This window comes from Mixophyes fleayi, chromosome 1 (assembly GCF_038048845.1).
Source record: "Mixophyes fleayi isolate aMixFle1 chromosome 1, aMixFle1.hap1, whole genome shotgun sequence".
Taxonomy (NCBI): Eukaryota; Metazoa; Chordata; class Amphibia; order Anura; family Limnodynastidae; genus Mixophyes; species Mixophyes fleayi.
Genome location: NC_134402.1, coordinates 448,807,797 through 448,833,783, shown reverse-complemented (window position 1 = coordinate 448,833,783; position 25,987 = coordinate 448,807,797). Strand labels below are relative to the sequence as shown.

Here is a 25,987-nt window from a genome sequence, read left to right as displayed (position 1 = left end):
GATCAAACTAAACTTCTCTTCGGCCTATCATCCCCAATCCAACGGGCAAACGGAAAGAGTTAATCAAGACCTAGAAACATTTCTCCGTTTGTACATATCCTCTTCTCAAGACGACTGGGTAGATCTGCTTCCTTGGGCAGAATTTGCTCATAATAATCATTATCACGAATCCTCTGCTTCCACTTCATTTCATACGGTCTATGGCCTACACCCCAGGGTACCCTTGTTTACTCCACTTCCTACAGCCTCAGTACCTGCCTCTGAAGTTTTCCTAAAGAATTTTTCAGGCCACTGGCGCCAGGTACGGGAATCTTTACTTAAAACGTCCCAACGCTACAAAATTCAGGCCGACAAAAAGCGACGAGCCATTCCAAGCTTGAAACCCGGAGACAGAGTCTGGCTGTCTACTCGCAATCTACGCCTCAGAGTTCCATCTATGAAATTCGCTCCTCGCTTTATTGGACTGTTTAACATCTCCCGAGTCATCAATCCAGTGTCCTACAAATTACATCTACCATCTTACCTCAGGGTACCCAACACCTTCCATATCTCTCTCTTGAAACCACTGGTGCTAAATCGGTTTTATACACCCAAACTGGTTTCTCCTGAAGTGCAGACTGAACATGGTGACGAATATGAAATTAAAGAGATCTTGGACTCTCGGTTTCGACATAAAACCTTACAATATCTAGTCGACTGGAAAGGCTATGGTCCAGAAGAGAGGGCCTGGATCAAAGCTTCTGATGTTCACGCTCCACCTCTCATCAAAAAATTTCACCACAAGTTTCAAACTAAGCCCCAATCTAAGTGTCCAGTGGCCACTCGTAAGGGAGGGGGTACTGTCACAAATCGGGATCTTAGCCGCACTTACCTCATCCGCCGCTGTCATATCACGGCTACCTGGGTCCCTTCTGGTCATCTGCAGCATTCCCGTTCTCCACACCTTCATTTGTAAACAAACACATACTGTCTGTCCTGCTGCATGGGCGCGGCCATCTTGGATGCAGTCAGGTGATCAGTCCAAACCAACCAGATTCAGAAGCTGTGATCACATGAACTGATCAGCCAATAGTTGTTTGGGACATCCTATTTAAACCTGCTGCTGTGATCTGTTCATTGCCAGAACAACACACTTCTCTCCAGAGGATAGTTCTTGGCTCCAGTGTTCCTGACTGCATTACAAGTGCAGTGTTCCTGACTGCATTACAAGTGCAGTGTTCCTGACTGCATTACAAGTGCAGTGTTCCTGTCTACATTTCCAGACTGCTAATCCCCCTGCTATATTCTACAATCAGCACGAACATGAGCAAGAAGTTCATCCAGGCTGCTAAGTTCTGTTTCACTCCTGCTCCAGCTAGTCCCAAGGGTCCCGAATCGGATCAAGAAATTCAGACGACCGTGACAGTCTACAATTTTTCTATTACCTTCACATCACAATCATCACACCTACCTCCCAATTTAATTTTCTATGGACCTATCCTTTCAACATTATATGCAATCACTTACCAAATCCTGCCACTTTTGTATACGTAATACATCTAATCGTAACCCCTACCAGTCACACAACGCAACACAGGTCTTAGTTCCTGCACTCTTCATTTAGTATATTGACTTGACCATTCTACCTCTCAGTTACCTGGCTTTTACCTCCACAGACTGTCCCTACATCTGTCTGTTATGATTGCTGCTGCCAGGCTTATCCCCTTCACCAACCATTCTACCATGGCTGCCCAGCTCTGCAAATCCGTACACCATCTCTCTCTACCTATAAGGATAAAATTCAAAGTAAATAATAACTAAATCCACTATTATGCCCCATTTTAGAGTTGCTCAACCAACTACAATCTTCCTTTTTCCCAAGACTTGCTTCTCATTGTCCATGTAATCTCCACACACACACACACACACACACACACACACACATATATAGGGCTTTCCTAAAGCAGGTCATCATATATGAAACTATCCTCTGACTTCTTCAGCTCTAAGCAAACACTGAATCTCATCTCTCCAGAGAAGCTTACCCTGACTTCATGACTTAGAACTGGGATGAGTGCATTCCACCCCACCCAAGTTGTAGACTGAGTCTTCCACTCAGCCGACAATCATTTGCTCCCTTCCTACTTTAGGTTATATGTTCACACAAACAAAGCACTCTATACCTTTTGTGTTTGATTCTATAAATAATGTACAATTCTGATTAAAGTGTTGGTGTTTATTAATAATAATTGGCATAATGTACCTCTACTGTATATTATAAGAATAGTACAACTTGCCGAAGTGTTCCATGACCATACAAAGACTTGGACACAGGTCATCGAACTTCAAGGTGACTTCTAATATCCATAATAATTTACAGGAAGGATTTTATTCCTTAAGTTTTCCTAATGAACACTGAAGTTATGACATCAGAATGGACCAATTATAAGCCCTGACCAAAGTTTATATAAATTTTATTTACAGGACGCTTATGCATGTATTCACATAGCTTATATATAGTTATAATGATGATGATGATGATTGTTATATAAAAAGTTCTCTATAGTGAAAAGGGCTCAGGTTTGGTCCTGATGCAAAGTTTGGACCACTTCACATTGGAGTTGGTTGTTGCCTGCAGTACTAAAGGCCTTGTGTAAGCGAAAGACTTTGAGAACCAGGTATCCATGAACTTATGAATCTTATACATATGTAAATAAGGAGCAAGAAAGAATGTACATCAGTGTCTTGCTGATACAATTTTATTAACAGTATAAAGACCAGTCAGGGTGGACTGTAACTGTGTAACAATCACTAACACCTTGGAATATCAATATTAAAAATAAACACTCAGCTTCAGCACCAGTAAAATGTTAGTCTTCAACAAAATCCAAGTCTCATTTATGTCTAGACTGCATCCTTTTTTTGAGGATATTCAGTGCCACGCCACACCCCCACCGACAGTGCATAGAAAGATTTTTTTAGCATTACAGGGTAATTCCATTAAGGTTTATTACTAAAAAAAACCCAAAAACAAAACATGGGTCTTGTGCAGCGTAGTATTTGACAGAAATTCTATCTTGTTTGCTCATTTTTTTTCTTTTTTCATTTTACTCATGACTAAAGATGAGCAAGGGCCTGATTCATTAAGGATCTTAACTTGAGAAACTTCTTATTTCAGTCTCCTGGACAAAACCATGTTACAATGCAAGGGGTGCAACTTAGATTTCTGTTTTGCACATAAGTTAAATACTGACTGTTTTTTCATGTAGCACACAAATATCAACTTTAAATTTCAGTGTACAAATAAGCTATCAAGTATTTGTGTGCTACATGAAAAAACAGTCAGTATTTAACTTATGTGCAAAACAGAAAACGAATTTGTACCCCTTGCATTGTAACATGGTTTTGTCAGGAGACTGAAATACAAAGTTTCTCAAGTTAAGATCCTTAATGAATCAGGCCCCAAATCCTTTCAGTTTGTGCAATAGTCCCTGATATCAGGTGAAAAGTTCCAAATCAATTTAGATTTTTTTTATTACTGGTTCAAAGAAAAAGTAAAATAACTTCTAAATGGTTTATCCAACAACCAGATGCAACAGATGTGATTAGAACTATTTCAAAGCATCCCTTTGTATTTGCACTGGGCACACTAGGCGTTCCTCCAATGTCTGGTGCCTATCATATATGATGTCTCCCTTCTTACCATGTTTGGAGAGGTGAGAGGTGGAGCGGGGTCTTCTCCTCCTGGGAGTGAGGTGTTAGGTCCTCCAAGCCCATTACCACTGATTCTTTGATTTAGATGCCCGCTAACCACTGGCACCCTAGGTCACCAAATATGTTTGCCTAATTGTAGCGTTTGCTCTGTGTACAACATTCCCAAAACCCAGGGGAGGGACATTTTGTAGAAAGACCAAAGATTCTTTTAGGGGAGAAGACTTAGGAGGGATAACACCTTGCTTCCACCACTCCAAAAAATTGTCTCTTTTATTGCTGTTTAACATGATTAGGGGGACAGTATGCTGTTGATTTCTCACTAATTATGTTAAGCAGGACAAGCATGAGTGTGCAATCAGGGGTGAGCTTTATCTTTCTATTAAAGTTTGTAATGACTCTGAATTTAAACTAAAACTAAAGCGGTCTTTCCAGTTGTCTCCCAAGAGCCCCATTCCATTCGTCCATCACCCCAACCATTGAGAGAAATGAGGTAGAAAGTAATCCTCTTTCTCAAATTATTGTTATTTTTTCCCAATAAAAGAAACATGATCACATTCTAAAATGCATAGCCTTTATCTTTAATACAACCCAAATATGTTGTACAGTAAAATTGAAAACTGTGTCCCATAAATTGCAAATAAATGATCAAGCCATATACATACTAGGTTAGGGGGGAAGAGTTGCCCAGTCACCCTAATTCAGCATTGATAATACATTTTTTTATATAGGGAAAAATGTTAAACCTCCATAAACAGATGACAAAATATGGTGCTTTTCTCTTAAAATATCATCCATCTCTCTTTCCTTTTCATCACTTAGAAAAAAAATATAGAAAACCCCCCCAAAATCTTGTAACACTTACACACCAATAGTGCAGTTTAAAAAAAAAAACATGGACATTCAAAACGACATTAGAATGTAAATCTGCTACACATTTGGAAATTAAGATTTTTTTTTTTGTTATTGTTTATTCCAGTGACACAAAACAGTTACTACCCCATATTTTGTTATTGGGACATACCGGTTAATAATTCAATATAACATACTGTATGCTACATACTGTACTCTTATAGTGCACAGATTCACACCACCGACAAGACCCGCTGATTCTGAGTCCAAGCCCTTTAAATACCTTGCAGTCTTCATCTTGTGTTTGCTTATTTTATCACATACTGTATTAAAATCACAATTTCATACAACAATTCACGAAGAGAACAGTAATGCGTGAGATGCATTATGTAAAGCAAGTTGTTCAATTTACGTTGGGTTTTCTTTGGGTTGATCAGTGTCCTTTTCTCCGGACACTATGGATTTCATAGGAGAAGGTCGACGTCACAGCAAAGTGATATGGAGTATAGTGTCGTTATTTATGCTGTCTTTAGAACTTTGTAACCCAGAAATGTTTTTGTTTCTTTCAAAAACTTTGCTCTTGTAAATTGATTTTACCCAGCTCTCATCAGGTTGCAAGAACTGAACAAACAGTATTAAATCCCCCTTGTGTTAGTTATTTAAGGAGGATATATATCCTGCTACCTTCCCCTTTACAAAAAGATTTTGGCAATTTACAGTTTTTGTTTAAAAATAATTCTTAATACTATTATTGTTCATGGGAGGCCCGGCCCTGAAAATCTCTCTCCAATCTAAAATGAGAAACGCAAGCAATGATTTTTACTTAACAAAATCCTAGCGATCACAACCTTATGAAGACAAAATAAATATTGCGGTCCAGCCATAAACGCATTCAGAAATGTGATCGTCAATGTTTGAGTATTTCGATCAGCCAGTACTTAAAAAAATGTTTGTTGGCAAATTGAATAATCAATTTAGGTTAATCTCTTTAGATCCAGAGTATTTACCCATATTTTTATCTCTCCGTTTATGTAAAAATTGTTCAGTGATAGATTTCTGATTAAAATGAATAAACGTATTACATGTGTGGGCACCTTAACAGTTATTACAGAAAAGAAGAGGGGAGGTAATGAATAAGCATGCAGGATTAGGGTGCATCTTACAACCTTTATCCACTTTTTGCCCGCCCATAGGATTTCGGTATCATCTCAGCACCCAGATTGCTCGGAGATGATGTGCTAATGGCTTCACTACCGTGCATCAATAATGGCCCTGGACTGTCAGTGATTGACCAAGGGTCCTGGGTTTATTGGGAAGGAATCCATCCAGTCATAAAGCGGTTAATAACCATGGCTGCTAATGGCTAAATGGGCGATGTGCAGAGTAGAAGAGAAAAATTCTGCAGAAGGACAAGCTGGTGGAGAATGGTGCTGTATATATTTTAATTCTGTAAATTGCAAAAAGCTTCATTATTAAAGAGAAAGTCATGGCATACTTTGTTTTTTTTTGGTCACCCCCTTAATTATTTTTGTATTTTATTTTTGTCTTTATTATTTTCATCTCTGTTGTTTTGTTTTTCTTTGCGCAATTGATCATGTATTAACATAAAAAAAAGAAATGTAATTACAAGCTTCTTATTTTACATGGCAAATAAATAATAAAAAAATGAAGATGCTTTAAGTCCACTGAATTCTAGGCAGCTAACCGTCACACAACATATGCCACTTGGCAATTTGTCTCCGAGGATGCTCACAGATTTCCTTCCAATGTTCTCCGCCTGTTCCATCTGCTGAGGCCCCTAAGATTAATCGACCGATAATCTCATTCCTGGAGCCCCTGTCTGAATCCATCACCAGGAATTCCACAGTTATGTCATCCAAGCCGTCACATGGAATGTCAAACACAAACAGTTCATTGAACACGGCATTAGGGGTGCACTTCTTCACGTGAGTTTTCTTTTTGGAAATTCTTTTCTTTGCATGATACAGATTCACTTTCACATATGGATCTGGAACACAATAAAGATAGTACATGCTATTTAAAAATAAGTATTCAATTGCCAACAATTTTATGCAAGAAAAAATGTTAAAAGTACATGTTTAAAATATATTCATCACATTATCACACCTCATAACAGTCCAGACTTCAGCGGGACAGTCCCCTTTTGACTGTCCTTTGGTTGTTATATTTCATCATCATCATTTATTTATATAGCGCCTCTAATTTTGCAGCGCTGTACAGAGAACTCACTCACATCAGTCCCTGCCCCATTGGGGATTACAGTCTAATTTCCCTAACACACATACATACACACAGACTAGGGTCAATTTGTTAGCAGCCAATTAACCTACCAGTGTGTTTTTGGAGTGTGGGAGGAAACCGGAGCACCCGGAGGAAACCCACACAAACACAGGGAGAACATACAATCTCCTCACAGATAACGCCATGGTTGGGAATTTAACTCATGACCCCAGTGCTGTAAGGCAGAAGGGCTAACCACTTAGCCACTGTGCTGCCCCAGACCCAGATTTCTCCAGACTTAAGGGTAGTTGGGATGTATTTGCCAGCTCAACACACACTCATGTGGCAATTCAAGTGTATTTCATCCAATGTAATAAAAAACGTTCAGATGTATAATAGGGATAGATGTAAAAACTGTGATCTTAATGTGTCCTCACTCTTATGATTAATCTAAGACAGAAATAAGGCTAAACAATGGGTCAGTTTAGAAGAAAAAGAGAAAGATTAAATTAATCTAGGGGGTGGCCCTAAAGTCATAATAGGCTGCACCTTGATGTAATGCATTTATCATTTCCACCACCTAAATTTCCAGCCAGATCCACAATCACGCAAAAGTTATCTGCGCCCTCATAATTTATGGTTTGCAAAAAATCATACCTGCAAATTTTTATAATGTCCCCTCTGGGATATCCCGGAGGGGAGGTCAGGTGGGAAGTGCGTTAGGGGGCATGGAGACACCAATGCGTCACTGTGACTCCGCCCCTGTTATATAATGCCAAGATTCACGGCATAGCAGGGGGCTGTCGGGATGACTCGAATTGCATAATTAAGCCCTACCTTCACCAGGATAAGAGAGTGTCCACACTTTCGGGAGTCCAGGAGGACTCCTCGAAATTTGGGAACCTTCCAGAAATTACAGGAGAGTAGGCAAGTAGCCTTTAAGATGTGAAAAGGAACCTTCTGAAACTCACATGTAAAAATTAACATGCATAGGCATTTGATTATAAAAGACATATCTGAAATCTTGATAAATAATTACTTTTTAGACAGTACTTTATATATGGATTTATCTACAATTTAGAAAAAAAAAATATTCAGCAGTACCAGGAGAGTACGGAAAAAAATGCAAGGCTGGGTTTTGGAATTTACAGGTAAAGATGTGCATGGTTTTAGCACACATTTCCATTTTAGTAAATCGAGCCGGAAGATAATACTAAATATAAACAGCATATACATTGGATGGAAATATTCAAAAGTAGTTTTTTCTGAATCATGGCAACCCCAAATACCATGGCATTCCGAGAAACATTCTGTCTACAATTAAAATATGTGACAGTAAGTCAATATCAAGGTACAATATTTTGTAGTTGAAATACAAGACTGTATATAGTCAAAAGAACATATATAGTTTTTCCTGCAGCCATCAACTCCAATATAAGGAAAGTTAGGTCTTCCAGCATTATTATTATTATTATTATTATTATTATCGTAGATTTGTAAGGCACCACAGTGCTCCGCAGCGCCGTACAGTAGGGAAAACAGGACATGCATAAAACAAGGACATACAAGGTAGACAAAATAAATATAGACATCAAAACAAAGGGTATGAAATACCCTGCTCATTGGAGAGCTTACATTCTAAGTGGAAGAGGGCACAGCTGAAACAAGAGTGATTGTAGATCAGGAGATTGGGACAGGTGTGAGATTGTATTAGTATGAATAGTATTATCAGGGATAAGGTAAGCTTTAAAAAAAGAGATGGTTTTTTAGAGAATGTCCAAAGATTTGAAGGCTGTGGGAAAGTCTGATTGAGCATGGTAGGGAATTCCATAAGTGGGGAGCAGCACGGGAGAAGACTTGTAGGCGCGAGTGAGAGGTGGTTACCAGAGATGAGACAAGACATAGGTCAGAGGTAGATCTAAGAGGGTGGGAGAGGGAGTATTTTGATATGAGATATGAGATGTATGAAAGGGTGGTGGTGTTGAGGGCTTTGTAGGTCAGGGTAAGTAAATTGAATTGGATTCTGGAGAACACAGGGAGACAAGGAATTTGTAAAGTAATGTAGCAGATGCGGAGCAGTGAGCAAGGAAGATCAGTCTTGCAGCAGCATTTAGGATGGATTGAAGTGTGGAGGGTCTGGAATGCCATATACAGGAAGTTGCAGTAGTCAAGATGGGAGATGATTAGAGAATGGATAAGAGCTTTGGTAGCATGTAGAGTAAGAAAAGGGCATATTCTGGCAATGTTTTTAAGGTGGAATCAATAGGGCTGAGAGAGAGCTTGGATGTGAAGAATGAAGCAGGGCAGGGTCAAGTGTGACACCAGGGCAGCAGGCTTATGAGACTGAGGAAATTGTGGTGTTATTGACAGTGAGGGAAATTTTAGAGGAGGTGTTGATTTTGGCAGGAGGGAAGATAATAAGCTCTGTTTTGGATATATTGAGCTCTAGGTAGCGTTGGGACATCCATATAGAGCTAGTTGAAAGACAGTTGGTTACACAAGATAGTACAGAAGGGGAGAGATCAGGGAAAGATATCTAGATTAGGGTTTTATCAACATAGAGGTGGTATTTGCCGAATGAACAAATTAGTGCTCCAATAGAAGAGGTGTACAATGAAAAAAAATAAAAGGGCCAAGAACAGAGCCTTGTGGGACTCCAACAGATAGTGGGAGTGGAGGGGAGGATGTGCCAGAGGTAGAAATGCTAAAGGAGTGGTTCGATGGGAAGGAAGTAAACCAGAAAAGAACTGTGTCAAAACATCAATGTAATGAAGGGTGTGCAGGAGAAGAGGGTGATCAACAGTGTCAAATGCAGCAGTGAGGTCCAGGAAAAATAGTATGGAGAAATGACCCTTTGCAGTCAGTAGATCTTTGATCACTTTAGGGGCAAGCCTGATTGCAGAGAGTCAAAAATGGAGTGAGAGGAGAGATAGTGAGACAGGCGTTTGTACACTAATCGCTCAAGTAGTTAGGTGGCAAAGAGAAGGAGAAATAGGGTGGTAGTTGGAAAGAGAGGCTGGATCGAGAGATGGTTTCTTTAGAATTGGTGAGACTAGCATGTTTAGAGAAGGATGGAAATCTGCCAGTGGAAAGAGGCAGGTTGAAGAGGGGTTGATTTGGGAGTGTAGTTGAAGCTGGGTAGAGTGGGTGAAGTGTTTGGAATTTGGCATGAGAAAATATCCTTTTGAATGGTGTCGATTTTGTCTTTGAAGTAGGTGGTAAAATCATGGGCTGTGCCGGATGAAGGAGGAGGAGATGCAGGTGGGCAGAAAAGTGAGTTGAAGGTGGCAAAGAGGCAACGTGGGTTTTAAGCATTGTATCAGAATGGCGAACAAAAGGCAACTAACAAAGTAAGACAGAAAGACCATTATAACCCTTAAAAGTATAGGTGTTTCATTTAGAGAAATTGCAAAGAGGGCCAATGTGTCAGTGAGTATAATTTCCAACACCATCAAAAGGGACTTGGAAACTGAAGGAAACTCTGACAGACCAAACACCACAACAGGAGGTTGAAGAACATTCTGTTCACCCGTAAGCTCCCAGCAGGGTGGCAAGTCATCCCCCACTTTCTTGAAGGAGAGTGAAAGACTCATCCCAGAGTATGGGTATATAATATTCATCTGGCCCCACACATCAGGTAGGGCTGGCAAGAACTCCCCGACCATTATGAAAGGGTAGGGTGACATATCTATTGTTATTATTTTTAAACATTCCTGCCCACCTCCTAATTGGGAGTGGGTTGTATGGCAAGGGCAATATATGATTGTATATATTATAGCCATTCCAGCAATCCTGCATGAAATAATAAATCTTTTATATTACTACTCAACGATGTTCAGCTGTGATGTCTTGACAAGAGACCCTCTCACTGGTCATTGCAATTTAGTAACAGAGGGGGTAGAGGGATTATTGTACATAGAAGATAAGTACAAATTCTTTGGAATTTAATATTCACTCTAGAATGTTCAACATAACCTTTTAGATCACACTTTAAAAATAAAAAATATGTCTGTAACTGGAAAAGAGCTTTATTTATATGCAAAGAAAAACAAGAGTAATCAAGAATAAAAATCAACTACAGTACATTCTTTCCATGGCATATTATACAGATTATTCTCTGTGCTAATGTATGTTTAAGTCGCATGCCAATGTTCATAGAATTGATTGCTTGCTGTGAGAATTAGGCAAAATTAGCAATCAGCACGCTGCCTTGTACATTGTATTTATACATCGAACACAAAGTAATTAATCAAAGATTTTTTCGAAACAATCAATATTTCAGTTCCGTGAAGAAAACTCTATGTGTTGCTGATTTAAAAAGGTAGCATGTCGATGTATCCAATTTTGTTTTATTTTCCACTTCAAAGATTATAAGGTTCATTTAGAAAAAAATATGCCTATAACACAGATTCTGTTTTATGATTTAATTCGCTTATATTTGCATACACATCTGCTATCCGTCCTCAAGAGATATTGGTAATCTAGAACCAGATTATACCTTCAATGGGATGACTTCTAAACCATCAAGGTACATTCATATGCACACAATAATAATGTAATAAGAACATTCAAACACACAAAAGGACACATTTGATAAAGACTGTCACGATGACCCCTCACTATCATAATTAATGTAAGATACAAATGAGCCTGGAATAAACTGTATTTTAGGAGACATTGACACTGCTGAAGGAGGTAGCCCGATGGCCCGATGGCCCGATGGCCCGATGGCAGTAGTAGGCATTCAGGTGGCATTTGTACTCTTTCACCATTCACATTTTTGGGTGCACCTATAGTGCTGCAAAGTAGGTCCCTTCCCATTTTATGTCATCAGCACCCAAAAGCAGATTATGGGCTAGGCGTGTTTGTGTTTACACACAACTAAATGGGCCATGCAGCTGCTTAGTTTTGGTAAAAAAATTACTCATAATAAGGGTCAGCTATGAACTTCAAAAAAATAGACCCACAACTGCTTCCATATTTACAAATACACCTACTTGTCCTTCTAGTGCTTTGCAAGATACCCAGCCCTTGGTATTGAAAATCAATCTCTGCGCAGGTAAATGGGTTTACGGTTACCCCTAAAAACATACATGTTGGAAAGAGTGAAACATCATTTTAAAATACCTGCTAACACTTTACAAACATCCACTTGTTCATTTACAATTTTTGTTTTTGTCCAAAAAGACTGCTCATTTGATCCTAAAATAACCACAAGGCATTGGGACTGTCTATATTTATGTTTCACTGTTGTGTGTTTAAAGCTTTCTATTACCTTGGTCATAGTGTGCACAGAAGATAGCTTTTCCACAGAAGTGCAAATGGAAGGTGCAAATTGTGTCCCATTAAAATTACAGAATCAGATCCGATCTTTAACATATCAAAGACATCTTTGTCTCATGAGAGGGAAAACTGGGCAGTATAGCAGAGAAGTGGCACAACGTGGACCCGCCGCAGGTGCATGACAATGAATGGCTGTTAGGATGAAAGGGGAGGGGTGGGGTATGAGGGCCAGTCTATCCTTCAAAGTGCTAGAGACACTCCCTGAATATGTGGCCATGCCCATATTGTGACCTGGCCACGACCCCCTATCTCATTCCAAAGTTATTAAGTATGAAGTCCTTTTGCGGAACAAAAAAGGGGGTTGCATTTTCCTTCAAAGCAGAAAATTCTCTCCAGAAATCTCATATCCCAAACATTAAATCTACTTTTTATATGCTGCATAGAGCATATTTGGCCAAATTTCAGAGATTCATCAAATTAATATGTGAATAAGTGTTCAGTTGTCAAAAAATGTTTCTAAACAATAATACCCAATGGAGAATTGGGAAACCCCATCTTTGTTTACAAAGCAGAGAGAAATGGTGATAGTCTACGCTGCTCTTCCATTATTTCCTATAGAGACTGGCCCAAAGTGAGAATAGAATCAGACCCCTCACCAAGCAATTTTAGTGCTGACCGCTTCTTCACAGGACAGGCATTGTTTAAAGCGCGGTTAAGAAATAAATAGTGAAAAGATGGTTTTCATACATACTATACTGTGCAAACAAATAATTTAAAATTTTGCAGTGACAGCCTGGGCTGGTTTCAGCTACAACATGGAGAACATGGAGAACATAAACATGCAGTCCCCTTCCATAGTGAAACCTAGACTGTTCAGTACAAGGTTGAGGTCTCTAAAGGGGGAACAAAAAACAGCATGCTCCCCAACAGGGTAGCAGTGTCATGCTGAAAAATACTGTGGCTCTTCTCAACCCTCCTGTGGTTCCCTCAGGAACCAGTCACACATGTTTTTACACACTGGCCAACTGCTGGCAAAGCTGAGTAGAGAGAAGTCCCTGCTTTGATCATGTAGTGTGGTCAGTGTTAGTTTGTTGGGTCAGTTGTTCTTCTATTTTTTTTATTTTTTTTTGTTTGGACCATGATGGATCAAGAAAAAAATATCTTTTAGCCACTTTGTAAAGTGGCTTTGGGAGAAACTTTATTAAATTAAAGTGTATTTTACCTTTTACTTTTTTTCAGAAAAATAGGGAACTGTCCGCTATACTAGGACAACTGCGCTGCTTATTTCATAAGTTCTACCTGTGGTGATCCAGCAGACAACAAAATAAAAAACCCAGTGCATCAGCTGTTAATTTACCTCATAGGGGGGTTTAAAATCCTTCATGACACCCAAAACATGGCAATAAATAAATATATAAATACCATTTTTTGAAAGAAGAAAGTAATCTAATGTCTTATTAAAAATGTTGTTAGTTGCCACACCCTCATGTGGTAACGAATTACACAGTCTAACCACCTTTGCAGCAAAGAACCCCTACCTATGCGGATGGTGAAACAGCCTTTCTTCCATTCACAACGGACGATTAGACACGGGAGACATCATTTATTATATTCTGAAATTCCTCCAACTCTCAGAGGTTCACCATTGGTGAACTTTGGCGATATTAATTTTCAAATACTTCTTGATTTACCAAAAATGTGGAGATTATTTAAGGTGCATTGCAGAATCAGACCAATCACAGGGCATCGAAGGAAAATCAGCCAATCAGCAAGCATCAAGGAATATCACAGGTGTCTGCAGCAAATCACGTTCCTTCGTGGAATGTCTGTGGGAGCTGTCTGTGAATGTGATCTTCACAGACTACAGTACACACATAAGTGCGCGGCATTTGCTACATATATCTAATATATAAATGCTTAGTGGTGTCTGTGTGTGGGAAAAAAAAAACAAGTTTCAGCGCCACCTGCTGGGCAGAGTTATACACTGACCTACTAAATTCTTAGTGTGTGTGGGAAAAAAAATTCAAAAAGGGCTGAAATTTGGTAGGGCTCAAACTCATTTTCGTGAGGTCATTTTACCTCATGAACACACATGTGTAGAGGCGTGTGTGTGTGTGTGTGTGTGTGTGGAAAAAACTATTTTCTCAGAAAGGGCTCATCCAATTGACCTGAAATTTGGTATACTGCCATTATTTGACAAAAAAATTAGAATAGTCAAGTCAGTTAACTTCCATCATCCCCCCTTCCCCCCGTGGGAGGGGTAGTAAAGGCTAAATTTACGAGTTGAGGGGTCAAACTCATTTTCGTGAGGTAATTTTACCTCATGAACATACATTAAAAAGGCCGCTTGCATCGGGAAGTAACGCTCTTCCCCTGAGGAGGCCTGGGCTAGGCCCAAATGCATGACAAGAACCTTTTTAAGACCTTAAGTAGCTTGATTTGACTAGAATCCATGAGTATCATGCACGGGTTAACTTGTATATATATATAAATTTATAATCCGCAAAACAGCATTATCTGCCTGATTTATCTCTTCTCCTTTTTTTCTTATACACATTTTACACCCTCACTGTAACACGATGAAAAGTACAATGCACAAATGTTTTCTGCACTTAACATCAGTCATTATCTCCACAGGTATCAAAATATACAGGCAGTTCTTTGTCATGGCCTGTGGTATATTTTGCAAAACACATTTACTTCCACAATACACAATTGTTTACATTAATTAGCCCCACTGCCTATCTAGGTACACAAACAAACACGTTGCTATATCAGTCAGTTTACCTATCTAATGACTTGTATAAAACACCATTTGTTTTAAGAACTAACCCTTAGTGCCACTAGCTATATAGGTGTCAAATGCAAACATAAGTTTTGATATCATGGTATATTTTTAACAACACAATGACCCAAGCATTGCTGTAATAATCACTAGTCTATCAGTCCATCCAATATAATTCATCATTGACATCAACATTTATTTATATAGCGCCAGCAAAATCTGTACAATTGGGAGCAAACACACTATAAAATAATGCTGGGCAAGACAGGTGAACAGGGAGGTAAGAGGACCCAGAACACAAGCTTACAATCTATAAAATTAAAGTTAAAGCATATGTGCCCACTTTCAAACCTCTCCTGTGGGATATCCGGGAGGAGAGGTCATGTGACAGGGGCTAGGAGGGGGCAGGGAGACACCATTGCATCACTGTAGCCCCACCCCCATTAGGGGAGGGCTTAATGTCCCAAAATTGCGTCATTAAGCTCCATCTATATCACCTCCGGGAGGATGCCTACTCTCAAAGGAGTCCAGGAGGACTCACCGAAATTCGGGAACCTCCCGGAAATTCCGGGAGAGTTGGCAAGTATGATTTAAAGATATAATTAAATTTCACTATGAAACTACAATATTTATTTTACTTGTATTGGCTGTTATTATAGAGAATGATGACTTGTGTCAAGAAATGTCTGCAAAAACAGGTGGCAAACTTTCCTTCAAGCCAAATTGATGCTTTTGTACAGTAGCGTCATATACATCAAATTATGGACTGGTTGCCCATGTTGGTAGTTCAAATGGTAATTAAATTTTTGAAACTTTATCATCTCTTTATCAATTAAAAAGTTTCTTTACGTAGTCACACTTTAGTGGACGTTGAGGTTAGTATTTCAGGTGCAGCAATAAAACCATTTATATCTAGAATTATAATGAAGTATCAATGACTATTCACAAGAATGTAAGGATAAGGATGAAGAGAAAATATTACGACGGCATGGTGGCTCAGCCATTGGTGGCATCATACCAGAGTGGTTAACAATGATTCCTCACAGAGCTGGGACCATAGTTCGATTCTGACCAGGGCACTATCTGTGTGTGTAGTTTGTATAGGTGGTCCAGGTCCCTTCCATAGTACAAAAATATACTGGTAGGTTAACTGGTCTCTGACAAAAATGGGGTGGGGGGTGTTTGTGTGTGTGTGTGTGTGTGTGTGCCGAACACAAGAACGTTGGTTTGTACGGTATGGAATTTATACTGTGGGGCAGAGACTGATGTAAATGATTCTGTGGAAAGGTCTGCCTAACGTGGTGACACTATACAAATAGATGAAAACATTTACGAGTTGTACACAACATGAAGCAATCTGCATTTCTTTGTACTGGTGACAATGCCTCATAAAATTAAATTACATTCGACAACCAATTTTCACAAAGTGCTTGCAAAGTTTTGTCAAGCGGAGATGATGAAGAGGAAGCAGTCATGAAATTAGATGCAGCTCCTGCTCTGCAGGCATATAAGCAGAAAAGAAAAATAAGTCTGTCCCACCGTCCTCACCTGAGAATAATTCAACCCCCCCACCTCCAAGAGAATCATTTTACTGTGAGGAAAAAGTAATTTATAACATGAGTTAGTGAAACTGATAATTCTATACCAGACAGTCTCATAACAAGCACCAAGGAAACTTCCAATTGAAGAAATGCAAGCAATTTTTCATCTACAAGGCCCATTGCAAGTGAAAAATATTTGGTTTGTAGTTTTTTTTCACATGAACAATTCAAAGGTCAAGTACATAGTGTGATCACAAAAGGTCAGTCAAGGTCGCCAGGGAACAAAACTTGGAACATCAACAATCCAATATAGGGAAAGAAACATAGGGGTAAATTTATCAAGCTGCGGGTTTGTAAAAGTGGAGCTGTTGCCTATAGCAACCAATAAGATTCTAGCTGTCATTTTGTAGAATGTACTAAATAAATGATAAGTATAATCTGATTTGCTGCTATAGGCAACATCTCCACTTTTTCAAACCCTCAGCTTGATAAATTTACCCAATAGTTGTGTACATTTACATCTAACATTGCTGTCTTCACTAATGGTGATAAGATTGATGATGTAGATGTTGATCGCTATGGTATTGAAGCTATACCTGATGACAGTTCTGATGTTAAAATGCTAAGTTTTTAATCATCATCAGTTAATAATTACAATAATTCGCTGGAAAACTCCAAACCAGCCCCCAATCAACCAACACTGATGAATAACTACAGTAGGATGCATCATGGAGCACTTTTCATAAATGTGCACCTGACAAAAAGGAAAGCTTCATGATGACCTCTTCCTGTGGATTGGAGAAATCAATTTCAGAAATATTGCACAACAACCTTATGCTTTTCCAATAAATTACCAAGTTGAGCAATATTAACACATTTCTAGATTTCCCTGCTTTAGCCAATATGCATCTTATTGGTATTTCAGGTGTGTTTCTGCCCCATTGAGTTTATTTGCTGGTCAAAATAGAAAATTAGCAAATGTTTACATATTTTGAGGCTGAGTTTTGGGGCATTCATGCATGATAACTTATCTTCTGTATGGTTCTTGGTATTAAACGTTAATTAGTCGAATCTTTGCATTGGCCTTGAACATATTTATACAAATTAATCTGGTCACTTCTAATGTGTCTTATTTCTAAGGTTAACAAGCCTAGCTTTTTTAAACTCTCTTTATATTGTAACTTTTCCATTCCATTTATTACTGAGGTTGCCAACCTCTAGACAACTGTTGAGTTCTTCTTTCTCCCTCTCACAGTGTGGTGCTCAAAACTGTACCACATATTAAACATGTGTTCTAACTTTTTACTTATACAACAGTAATAATATGTTTGCATCACATGGCTTTTGCCATTTAATGTATCCAACGATTTTATTTGTCACAATGTATAGCATTCTAAGGATTCACACAGGATCAAAATGTATCACATGAAGAACTTTCAGGTGATATGTTTACTGTTACTAACATTGAATAAACCTTCTGAGTGAATGCACTTACCTTCAAAACCAAAATTAGGGGGGCTTCATCTCATGTCACAATGATATTCAGGTCCAACTATTATTTTATTTTATTTTCTGAGTCATTTGTGACTTGAACCATCACTCAAGGTAATTAGTTAAAACTTTAGAAAGTATATCTAAAATTATTTTTTGCGGGGAAAAATAGATCTTAGGATTGTGTGAAGTGTTCATCTCAGCACATCTAAATACAAGGTTTTCAGCAATGACGAGTTCAGTATAATGTCATCATAACAATAAGGAATTAGATCAGGGGGCTCTCAAACAATATTTCCAACTTCTAGTAAACACTCTGATTCATTAAGGAACTAAAATTATGAAGTTTCTTATTTAAGTCTCCTGGACAAAACCATGTTACAATGCAAGGGGTGAAAGTTAGTTTTCTGTTTTGCACATAAGTTAAATACTGACTGTTTATTCATGTAGCACACAATTATCAACTTTAAATTTCAGTGTACAAATAAGCTATCAAGTATTTGTGTGCTACATGAAAAAACTGACAGTATTTAACTTATGTGCAAAATAGAAAACTAATTTGCACCCCTTGCATTGTAACATTGTTTTGTCCAGGAGACTTAAATAAGAAACTTCTTAATTTAAGTTCCTTAATGAATCAGGCCCTCTGTGTATATACTCTGATGGAAGCAGATACTGGTCCATCATGGTCATGCATTGAGGGCATGCTAATTATTAAAGAAGGCTTTGAACACACAATGTGTCTATAATTAGCACCGAGTAGCAGGCCATGTTCTAGCAAACCAGTATCGCAGTGTACATTACTGCCATAGTTTCTAATACCTCATCTTCGGTAACTTAACTGGGTCACATACCAAATCATGCTAATTAAACAGTGATTCTTGGCTACGGTTGCCAGATCAGTGATTTAGAACACATATGACATATAATGGGTAAGGGGCTTGATTATCATTAATTGAAATTAATGCTGTATATATTCAGCTATTACAATGTGGCCCTATAGTAATCATGTGGAACAATTGCAAAAGAACAAAACAGCAATTTTCCCAAAATCGCTCTTTTCAATCATCCAATGACCTTGAATTGTCCGTCAATCTGGTGTCATCATCGCACTAACACTCGTAGAGCCTTTATCAAGCAACAACAGCCTTAATTTAGCAAGCACAGTTGCCCCTTCCCTTATGTCTCGCTAACCATATCCCTCTTAAACCAGGATATGACAGCAGGATCCTAATAATGTAATGATAAGAATAAGAACCTATTAGGTGCCATCTATCATTGCGATTGGGTTCTGCAATTAGTCTCAATCCAGCACACGCATTATATATAGCACTAATACTAACACTAAGCAACTAGCCAATGGAAGAATTGAAGGGATCTACAGCACCACCCAGTGGCCATATATTATACTAGTAAAGTGCTAAAATGGTTGTGTGGCCAGAAAATCATATTTTTTTTTTTTAAATAAATAAAAAAATCATCAATAGGTATTTACTGCCCTACACTAATCTTCCCAAAAATGTGTACAAGATATGCATAAACACTGGTCCACTTGATTATTAAACTTTATCTCCCACCAATGAGGTGGAATGCTGCATGTTGTAATACTCTGAGACAGGATTCTCACCCCTCACCCTATTTAAATTTTTTCCAGGTCTGATATCAAGTTAAAACAGGGATGAGTCATATCACCAAGTGGTGGGCGTTACCCTCTCACGGGCAAGTGCCATTTGGCTGACTAATGTCTGACTAAAGAATGGCTATTATGCAGTGATATATAGTAGTGTAATAATCAATCTACAAAAGGGGGGGGGGGGCTCTGCACTTTCTATGTAATTATATATACAGATAGAGCAGTCTTCAGTGAACGTCTCATATACACACAGACAGACACACACACATACACACACACACATACATACAGACACACACACACACATACATACAAACAGACAGACACACAAACACACATACACACAAAAACACACCTTAAGGAAAAGGTATGATCGATCAGTGAGTCAATTGCTCCAGTAAAGTCTCCTCCATCATAATTACAGGAACGTGTTTTGGAAAATTGTCCTTAATCAGTGATTTAGTCATAGAGTTCCAGACAAAATGATTGGTGGTAGAGAGATTTCTATCTCTGAATATAAAACGCAGCATTTACATCTCCCCCTTTCCATCTAAATTACTGTACATTAGAACAAAAATCATCTGTAAACTTAGTAAACACATATGTATTACTATATGGTACCGAAAGGCATTCCTGAAACAGTTTACACTGGATACATAAACAAAATAGTTTTTTTGTTTATATCTGAAGTTTTACATTGATTAAAAAAACGTTTTATGTATAGCATGCTTAATAATAAGATATTATATAAAGAAAAACATGAATGAACAACAAATCAATCACACTGAAGTATATGCGCACAACTTGCAAATCTGAATTAGTACCTGAGACGCCAGATATGTCAGCTTTCGGCAAATGGCGCGCCTTCAGCACCACGACTGTTAAGGTGGTCGTCGTAGACTGGTAGCATAGAGAGATCAGCAATTCCCCACGTCCTGATGACTTCTACAAGTGAATACAATGCATCCCTTTAAATATACAATACTGTCACAACAAGTCTATAATACAATGCGTTACTGACCAGTAGGACACAATATTACACAATAATCAGAAGCTTATATATACACACATATTACTGTGTACTACAAGTCATTTTTTATTGGTGATTGTGACATCATACTGTCTAATAGTACACTATATTTGTTGTAAGTGTTGACTGTTTATATATTATTTATACAGATTATTTATTATTGCCCGAAGAGTATATAATATAAGTCAATTATAAAATATACATACTGCGTTGTAACTTAAGTCAATAAAATTGTTTAAATACGAACATCGAAATATCTTAATGTCAGAAATTGGATCAATAAACAAACTCAGTTACAATAACTATGTAATAATTTGGCATATTACCCGAACATTCCTTTTATTGATTTCCCTGTTCATCAGCACTCTTCCGTCAGACAACTCAATTCCAGAGAGAGGAAAGTGGACTTCACCAATGACGTCGTCTCTGGAGAACCTGTCAAAACTGAGGATCATGAAGTGTAGGACCAAATCTTGCACCTGGCTGTATGGAATTCCATAAAATGTGAAGGTCTCATCGAAAGCCGGGTCGAGGGTCTTCCGGAGGACTCTTGTTTTAACCTTGTGCTTTTTCTCTGGAAGAATGGTCATTTTGATGTAAGGATCGGATGTCATTGATTGTTCGTCCATGGCCGGGAGAGACCTGGCCTCCTTGATGTTCACCACAAACGCTTTCTTCTCAAAGTTGTACTCTAGTGAGAAGAAAAGTGTTCCGAGTTTGTCTTGTTTGTCCACAGATGACAGAGAGGAGCTGGACTTGATGCTCTCGGGAGATATTGACTCTTTGTCTCTTTCTGGTAATTGAGGCTGTGAGAGATCATCAAGGTCTGGTGAGCTTCTGACTTTATTGGCTTTAGGAAAATTGCCATTCAAGTCTCTTTTCTCCAGATCGAGATGCAGAGATGTCTTTGATATAAGCGATTTGGGCGATAATTCTGTCTTTTCATCTGCCCCAAATTTCTTTTTGTTATTTAGACTTTCAGGGTATATATCAACGCCTTTTAACACATGTACGAACTTATAAGGAGGAGTTTTGTTGGACTTTGTTGATTTACGCTGACAACAGATCCAGGAAAATAGTGACACTGTAAACACAAGTCCAAATGCACTTATGAGTCCAACCATTGTGGGGATTTCATCTAAAAATAATACATATAGAAAATAATAGTTAAGTGCAAAACGTAAAAGATGCAGGTAGCACACTCTAAAAATAATTCATCCTTTAGGTAGAGAAATTATCATGGCACATAAAACAGAATATATGCTCCACCTGCTGTTGATTCTTTGTACTGCTTCATCTTTTATAAAAACTAGTATTTAGTTTTTATTTTGCTTTTTAGTACTTAGAAGTAACAGATGAGTTTAAATATAACTTAAAAAGCTTAAATCGCATGTTTACATGTAATAAAAAAAACACAGTTTAATTACCTTTTAAATATGAGCTTAAGAGTATGAGATTCTCTTTGGTTAAAAAAAATAAATGTTTTAAAAATATAACAAACATGAATAAATACAATTTAAAATAAAAAAAGCTGCAGCTATGAGGCAGTATAGTCTCCATTTTGTAGACTTAAAAGCATATAGACTATTTATACCGTAATAAACAATAGAACATCTCAGTGTATTGTTATATACTCAATGCTAACAGGAAACAGCATTATGCAGAAGAGTGTTATCTTCTCTGTGATCTGATTGCATAAATTAACACATACAGGCATAGAGTGTATGATTTGATAAATACATTCAGTTATCACATCTAGAACCTTATATTAAAATACCCATAATTTATGCCATGTTACATTCTGCTGTGATTAGAGAAACAAAGCACAAACAAATAATATTTTCTAACAAATATTATGCAAAAACATAAAAGCAAAGCGATATGTTCATTTTTAAAGTTACATATTCCACCTCCTTCAACTACAAAATATCGGCATGGTTTCATATACAGCTTGCAAACTAAGAATATAAAATAACTCAAAATGCACTTTAGTTTTAAGTATGAATAATATATCTTCATTCAACTGCTATTTATTCTGCCATTGATTTAAACATATAAGATCTTATAACTAATCAGATATGCTCAACAGAGTATAAAGTTGCCCTATATTTTTTCCTTACAAAGACTGCGTAGGGCGTAGGAGAGGGGTGTGGCATGTACTGTATATTACTTGCCATGACAATAATTTCCTAGCCTTTTCTAGAGGCAACATCTTATCCCAATAAACTCTTTCCTGTCCCATAGTATTGATTGCAAGTACCACTCCCAAGTATTTTTTACAGATACACTGTATTCCTTTAAGAGTCTTTTGTCCACTCCCTTGTTAACATGAGCAGTTATAGATACATTCATTCTGTGTCTGCATTGCCAAGGCTTGGTTCAAGCACACTTATGTAGGAGAATTGGAACACACACTCTGAGAGAGGAGGAAATGTGACTATAGTTGTAGCAGTTTTATATATACCCTATGATGGTGGCTTCTGTATAGACAGTGGGTCTTATAATACTGACAAAAAATAACCTTATACCCAAACAGCCCCATGTTCGGTACGTAGAGCTGTAATCTCACAAATAGGGATAGGACTACTAGGGCACACTGACTGATGAACATGTACACACAGCGCACAGACAAGATCACAATACAGCAGCGATGGAATCAATGTACGTTATCCCTCCCCCATCTCCCACAGCAATGGTTCCAGAACTTAGCGACGCATGACCTAAAGAGTGGAGGTAATGAAGAGAAGCTGCATCTTAGCTCATATTTTAACCTTTTAATTTACATAAATCTACATAAATGTCATCATCTTGATGCTTCTCTACGATAGTGCTCTTAAACTCATTCCCACAGCTCCGTTCATTACTCTAACTCCTTCAGCTGTTTCTTAGCATAAACATTTATAAACTTTATAAACCCCTTATTTATCCCACAGCTGTAGTAGAGTTTAACCCTTTCATGTTCTATAGATTGTAAGCTTGCGAGTAGGGTTCTCTGACCTCTCCGTCTGTATGTATTACCCAGTATTGTCTTATTAATGTTTGTTCCCAAAGCGCTACGGAATCTGCTGGCGCTATATAAATAAATAATGATGATGTTGATGATGATGATGATGTGCCTCTAGTCACTCTCAATTAGGTAAGCTTTTAACCGTCATTAGACAGCATTGCAAATTTAGCAAGGGGAAGCGATTGACGAGGCATTGATATATCATCGGTATTCCTAACACTAATAAGGCTGACATATTGCACATTTACAGGTGGAGTAGTCTGCAGTGCAGTGTCAGTGTTACACAGCAGTACAGGTGTTGCAGCATGTCAGAGGTGATGCCCATTCATTTGGTCAGGGGTTAAATTGTGATCCTCTATCTAGTCAAGTTCATTGGTTTGTAGATCGACCTAAATGCTGCTATAAAGTCTGCTCCACCTGTAGTACCATTGTGGTTGTTCTCGTCTCCCAGGAGGGACACTAGTCTTTGTTCTGCCGTGGAGTTGAAGTCTGAGATGTAGACTGAGAGCCTGTGGAAGTTTGCGTTTCCTTGAGCTGGTCTGCGTTGTGTATTGTAGAAGGGAATGTAATTATTCCCCCCAAATTAACCCCTTCAACATCTTCACTTCAGTTCCTGTTTCAAAGTAATAACTCCCTCTAATGCCAATTAGGCTACGCACTGCCATCTCCTTCCATTCCCCATCCCTCCTCTTTACCCTGAGCTTATTCCCACACCTAGTTGGGGCTAAGTTCACGACACGCATGCATCTAATACACACTTATTTTGGTGGTGTAACAGTTAAACATGAATAACATTATTAGAGTAATAGGAGCAGAGTCCAGCTACCTGAACATTAGCAGATGTGCTCTACAGTACGTTCAGCAAAGCTATTTTTAGTTGTTGATATCTCATGACGTCACTGAGATTGGATGCATTAGCCCTTTACATTTGGATGCAATGAATCATGGTTAGAAAGATAAAATGTGAGGCAGAATCATTCTTCTAACACAGCAGTGATTCTCCACTGACTTTATATTCTCTTCGCAGTAGATCAAAGATGAAGTTACTATAAACACATCCATAATAATCCACACAGACATTTTGTAATGTATTTTACTATCTTTCCAAAACTTCCATTACTGGGAAACATCTAAATGTTGAAAGCTGTTTGTAGATTAGTATGTTTAATACTCAGCTGCTTTCTGCCATTCCCAGACATAAACTGTACATTTCAATACGGCTGCAAACTGAAACACATTCCAAACAACATCCTAAAAACTTAAATGCATCTGTCTCTAAAAAAGAAGAAGAGAGAATGACACAGTCATCTGGTAGCCCCACACCCCTCCAGCTTCCCAGAGATGGCGTATCTAGCAATAGGGACAAGAACAGACCCTAGTGCATAATATATACTTAATACCAGCTATAAAGAGAGTGGAAATTGATACATATCAATACACATTTTTATTTTTAGATTGAAAAACGTCATATGAAACCTCACCCATCCAAACTGGCTACTGTTTGGAGAGAAACATAACATTTTCTGTTTAAATACTATTGAAATCCTTGTGCTATATATTGCTTTGGGGGGTCTACACCCAGGAGTTAGGAAGAAAACTTGCTTACCATAAACCTCCCCGCTAGTGGAAGTAATTGGAGCCATCTTTGCTGGCTCCGCTGTCCAAGGTGCTGAAATGTGTTCTGCTTCCTTCTCTCCTCCGTCCCCCCGTTGCAACCAACGTCTGTGAGCAGCCTGAGAAAATGGCAGAGAGAGAGAGAGAGCTGAGATCTGTCGGTATCCACTAGATCTCAGTGTGAGGAGGGGCTGACTTGCTTCCCTGCGCTGACTGCAGCTAACCTCAGCTCTGCGTGTCCGTTCCGTCTGCCCGTTCCAGCTGCAGACGCGGCTGCTGGCCAAACTGACGCACTGCTGACGCTCCAAGGCTGGAATCAGCAGAACCTTCCCCCCCTTTCTCCCGGGATCTACAGGATGCTCATCAATTATTTTAACTGCAAGAGATTAACTCACCCTTCCTTGGGTACAGACAGGCCGGCGTTCAAAGGGTTAAAACGTGCCCGTCATTTTTCAGACATAAAGAAAGACTCTTCTGCAAGTACACGACAGCAGTGTGAGAATTGACTGTCATGTACACAAATGATGTACACGGTAGTACAAGCACCAAGCATGAGTTAATATAAATAAGACATATATACATATGGCTATATATATATATATATATATATATATATATATATATATATATATATATATATATATATATTTATTTATTTATTGACATATAGCTATAAAGGACATTTAGACGCACTTCTAAGAGTTAACAAATATAATATATATATATATATATATATATATATATATATATATATAAAACCATATAGGACATCTAGTTGCACTTCTAAGAGTTAACATATTTTAGAAAGTGATATTGTCAT

At 38.3% G+C, this 25,987-nt stretch overlaps 1 protein-coding gene and 1 long non-coding RNA gene across 2 annotated transcripts in view; one reads left to right on the top strand and one right to left on the bottom strand.

The window, feature by feature from the left end:
- Positions 1-2,722: 2,722 nt before the first annotated feature.
- SYT4 (synaptotagmin 4) lies at positions 2,723-25,496 on the bottom strand. Its single transcript, XM_075186280.1, has 5 exons — positions 25,392-25,496; positions 25,160-25,286; positions 20,873-21,684; positions 20,341-20,461; positions 2,723-6,550 (listed from the first exon to the last, which is right to left on the bottom strand). The coding sequence occupies exons 2-5, from the start codon at positions 25,194-25,196 to the stop codon at positions 6,243-6,245; spliced, it is 1,278 nt and encodes a 425-aa protein (XP_075042381.1). The 5' UTR covers positions 25,197-25,286; positions 25,392-25,496; the 3' UTR covers positions 2,723-6,242.
- LOC142101845 (uncharacterized) overlaps positions 14,031-25,987 on the top strand; it is a 464,827-nt gene continuing 452,870 nt past the window's right edge. Inside the window, exon 1 of the long non-coding RNA XR_012679152.1 lies at positions 14,031-14,130. This is a non-coding gene — a long non-coding RNA (uncharacterized LOC142101845). The remainder of the gene's footprint in view (positions 14,131-25,987) is intronic.

Excerpts from the sequence above, each read along its gene's own strand:
- SYT4 (XM_075186280.1), bottom strand. The coding sequence starts at position 25,196 with ATGGCTCCAATTACTTCCACTAGCGGGGAGGTTTATG. Across the intron at positions 20,462-20,872 it reads TCAATAAAAGGAATGTTCGG|AAGTCATCAGGACGTGGGGA; the intron begins GTAATATGCCAA and ends ATTCACTTGTAG. Across the intron at positions 6,551-20,340 it reads TGACATATCTGGCGTCTCAG|ATCCATATGTGAAAGTGAAT; the intron begins GTACTAATTCAG and ends ATTGTGTTCCAG.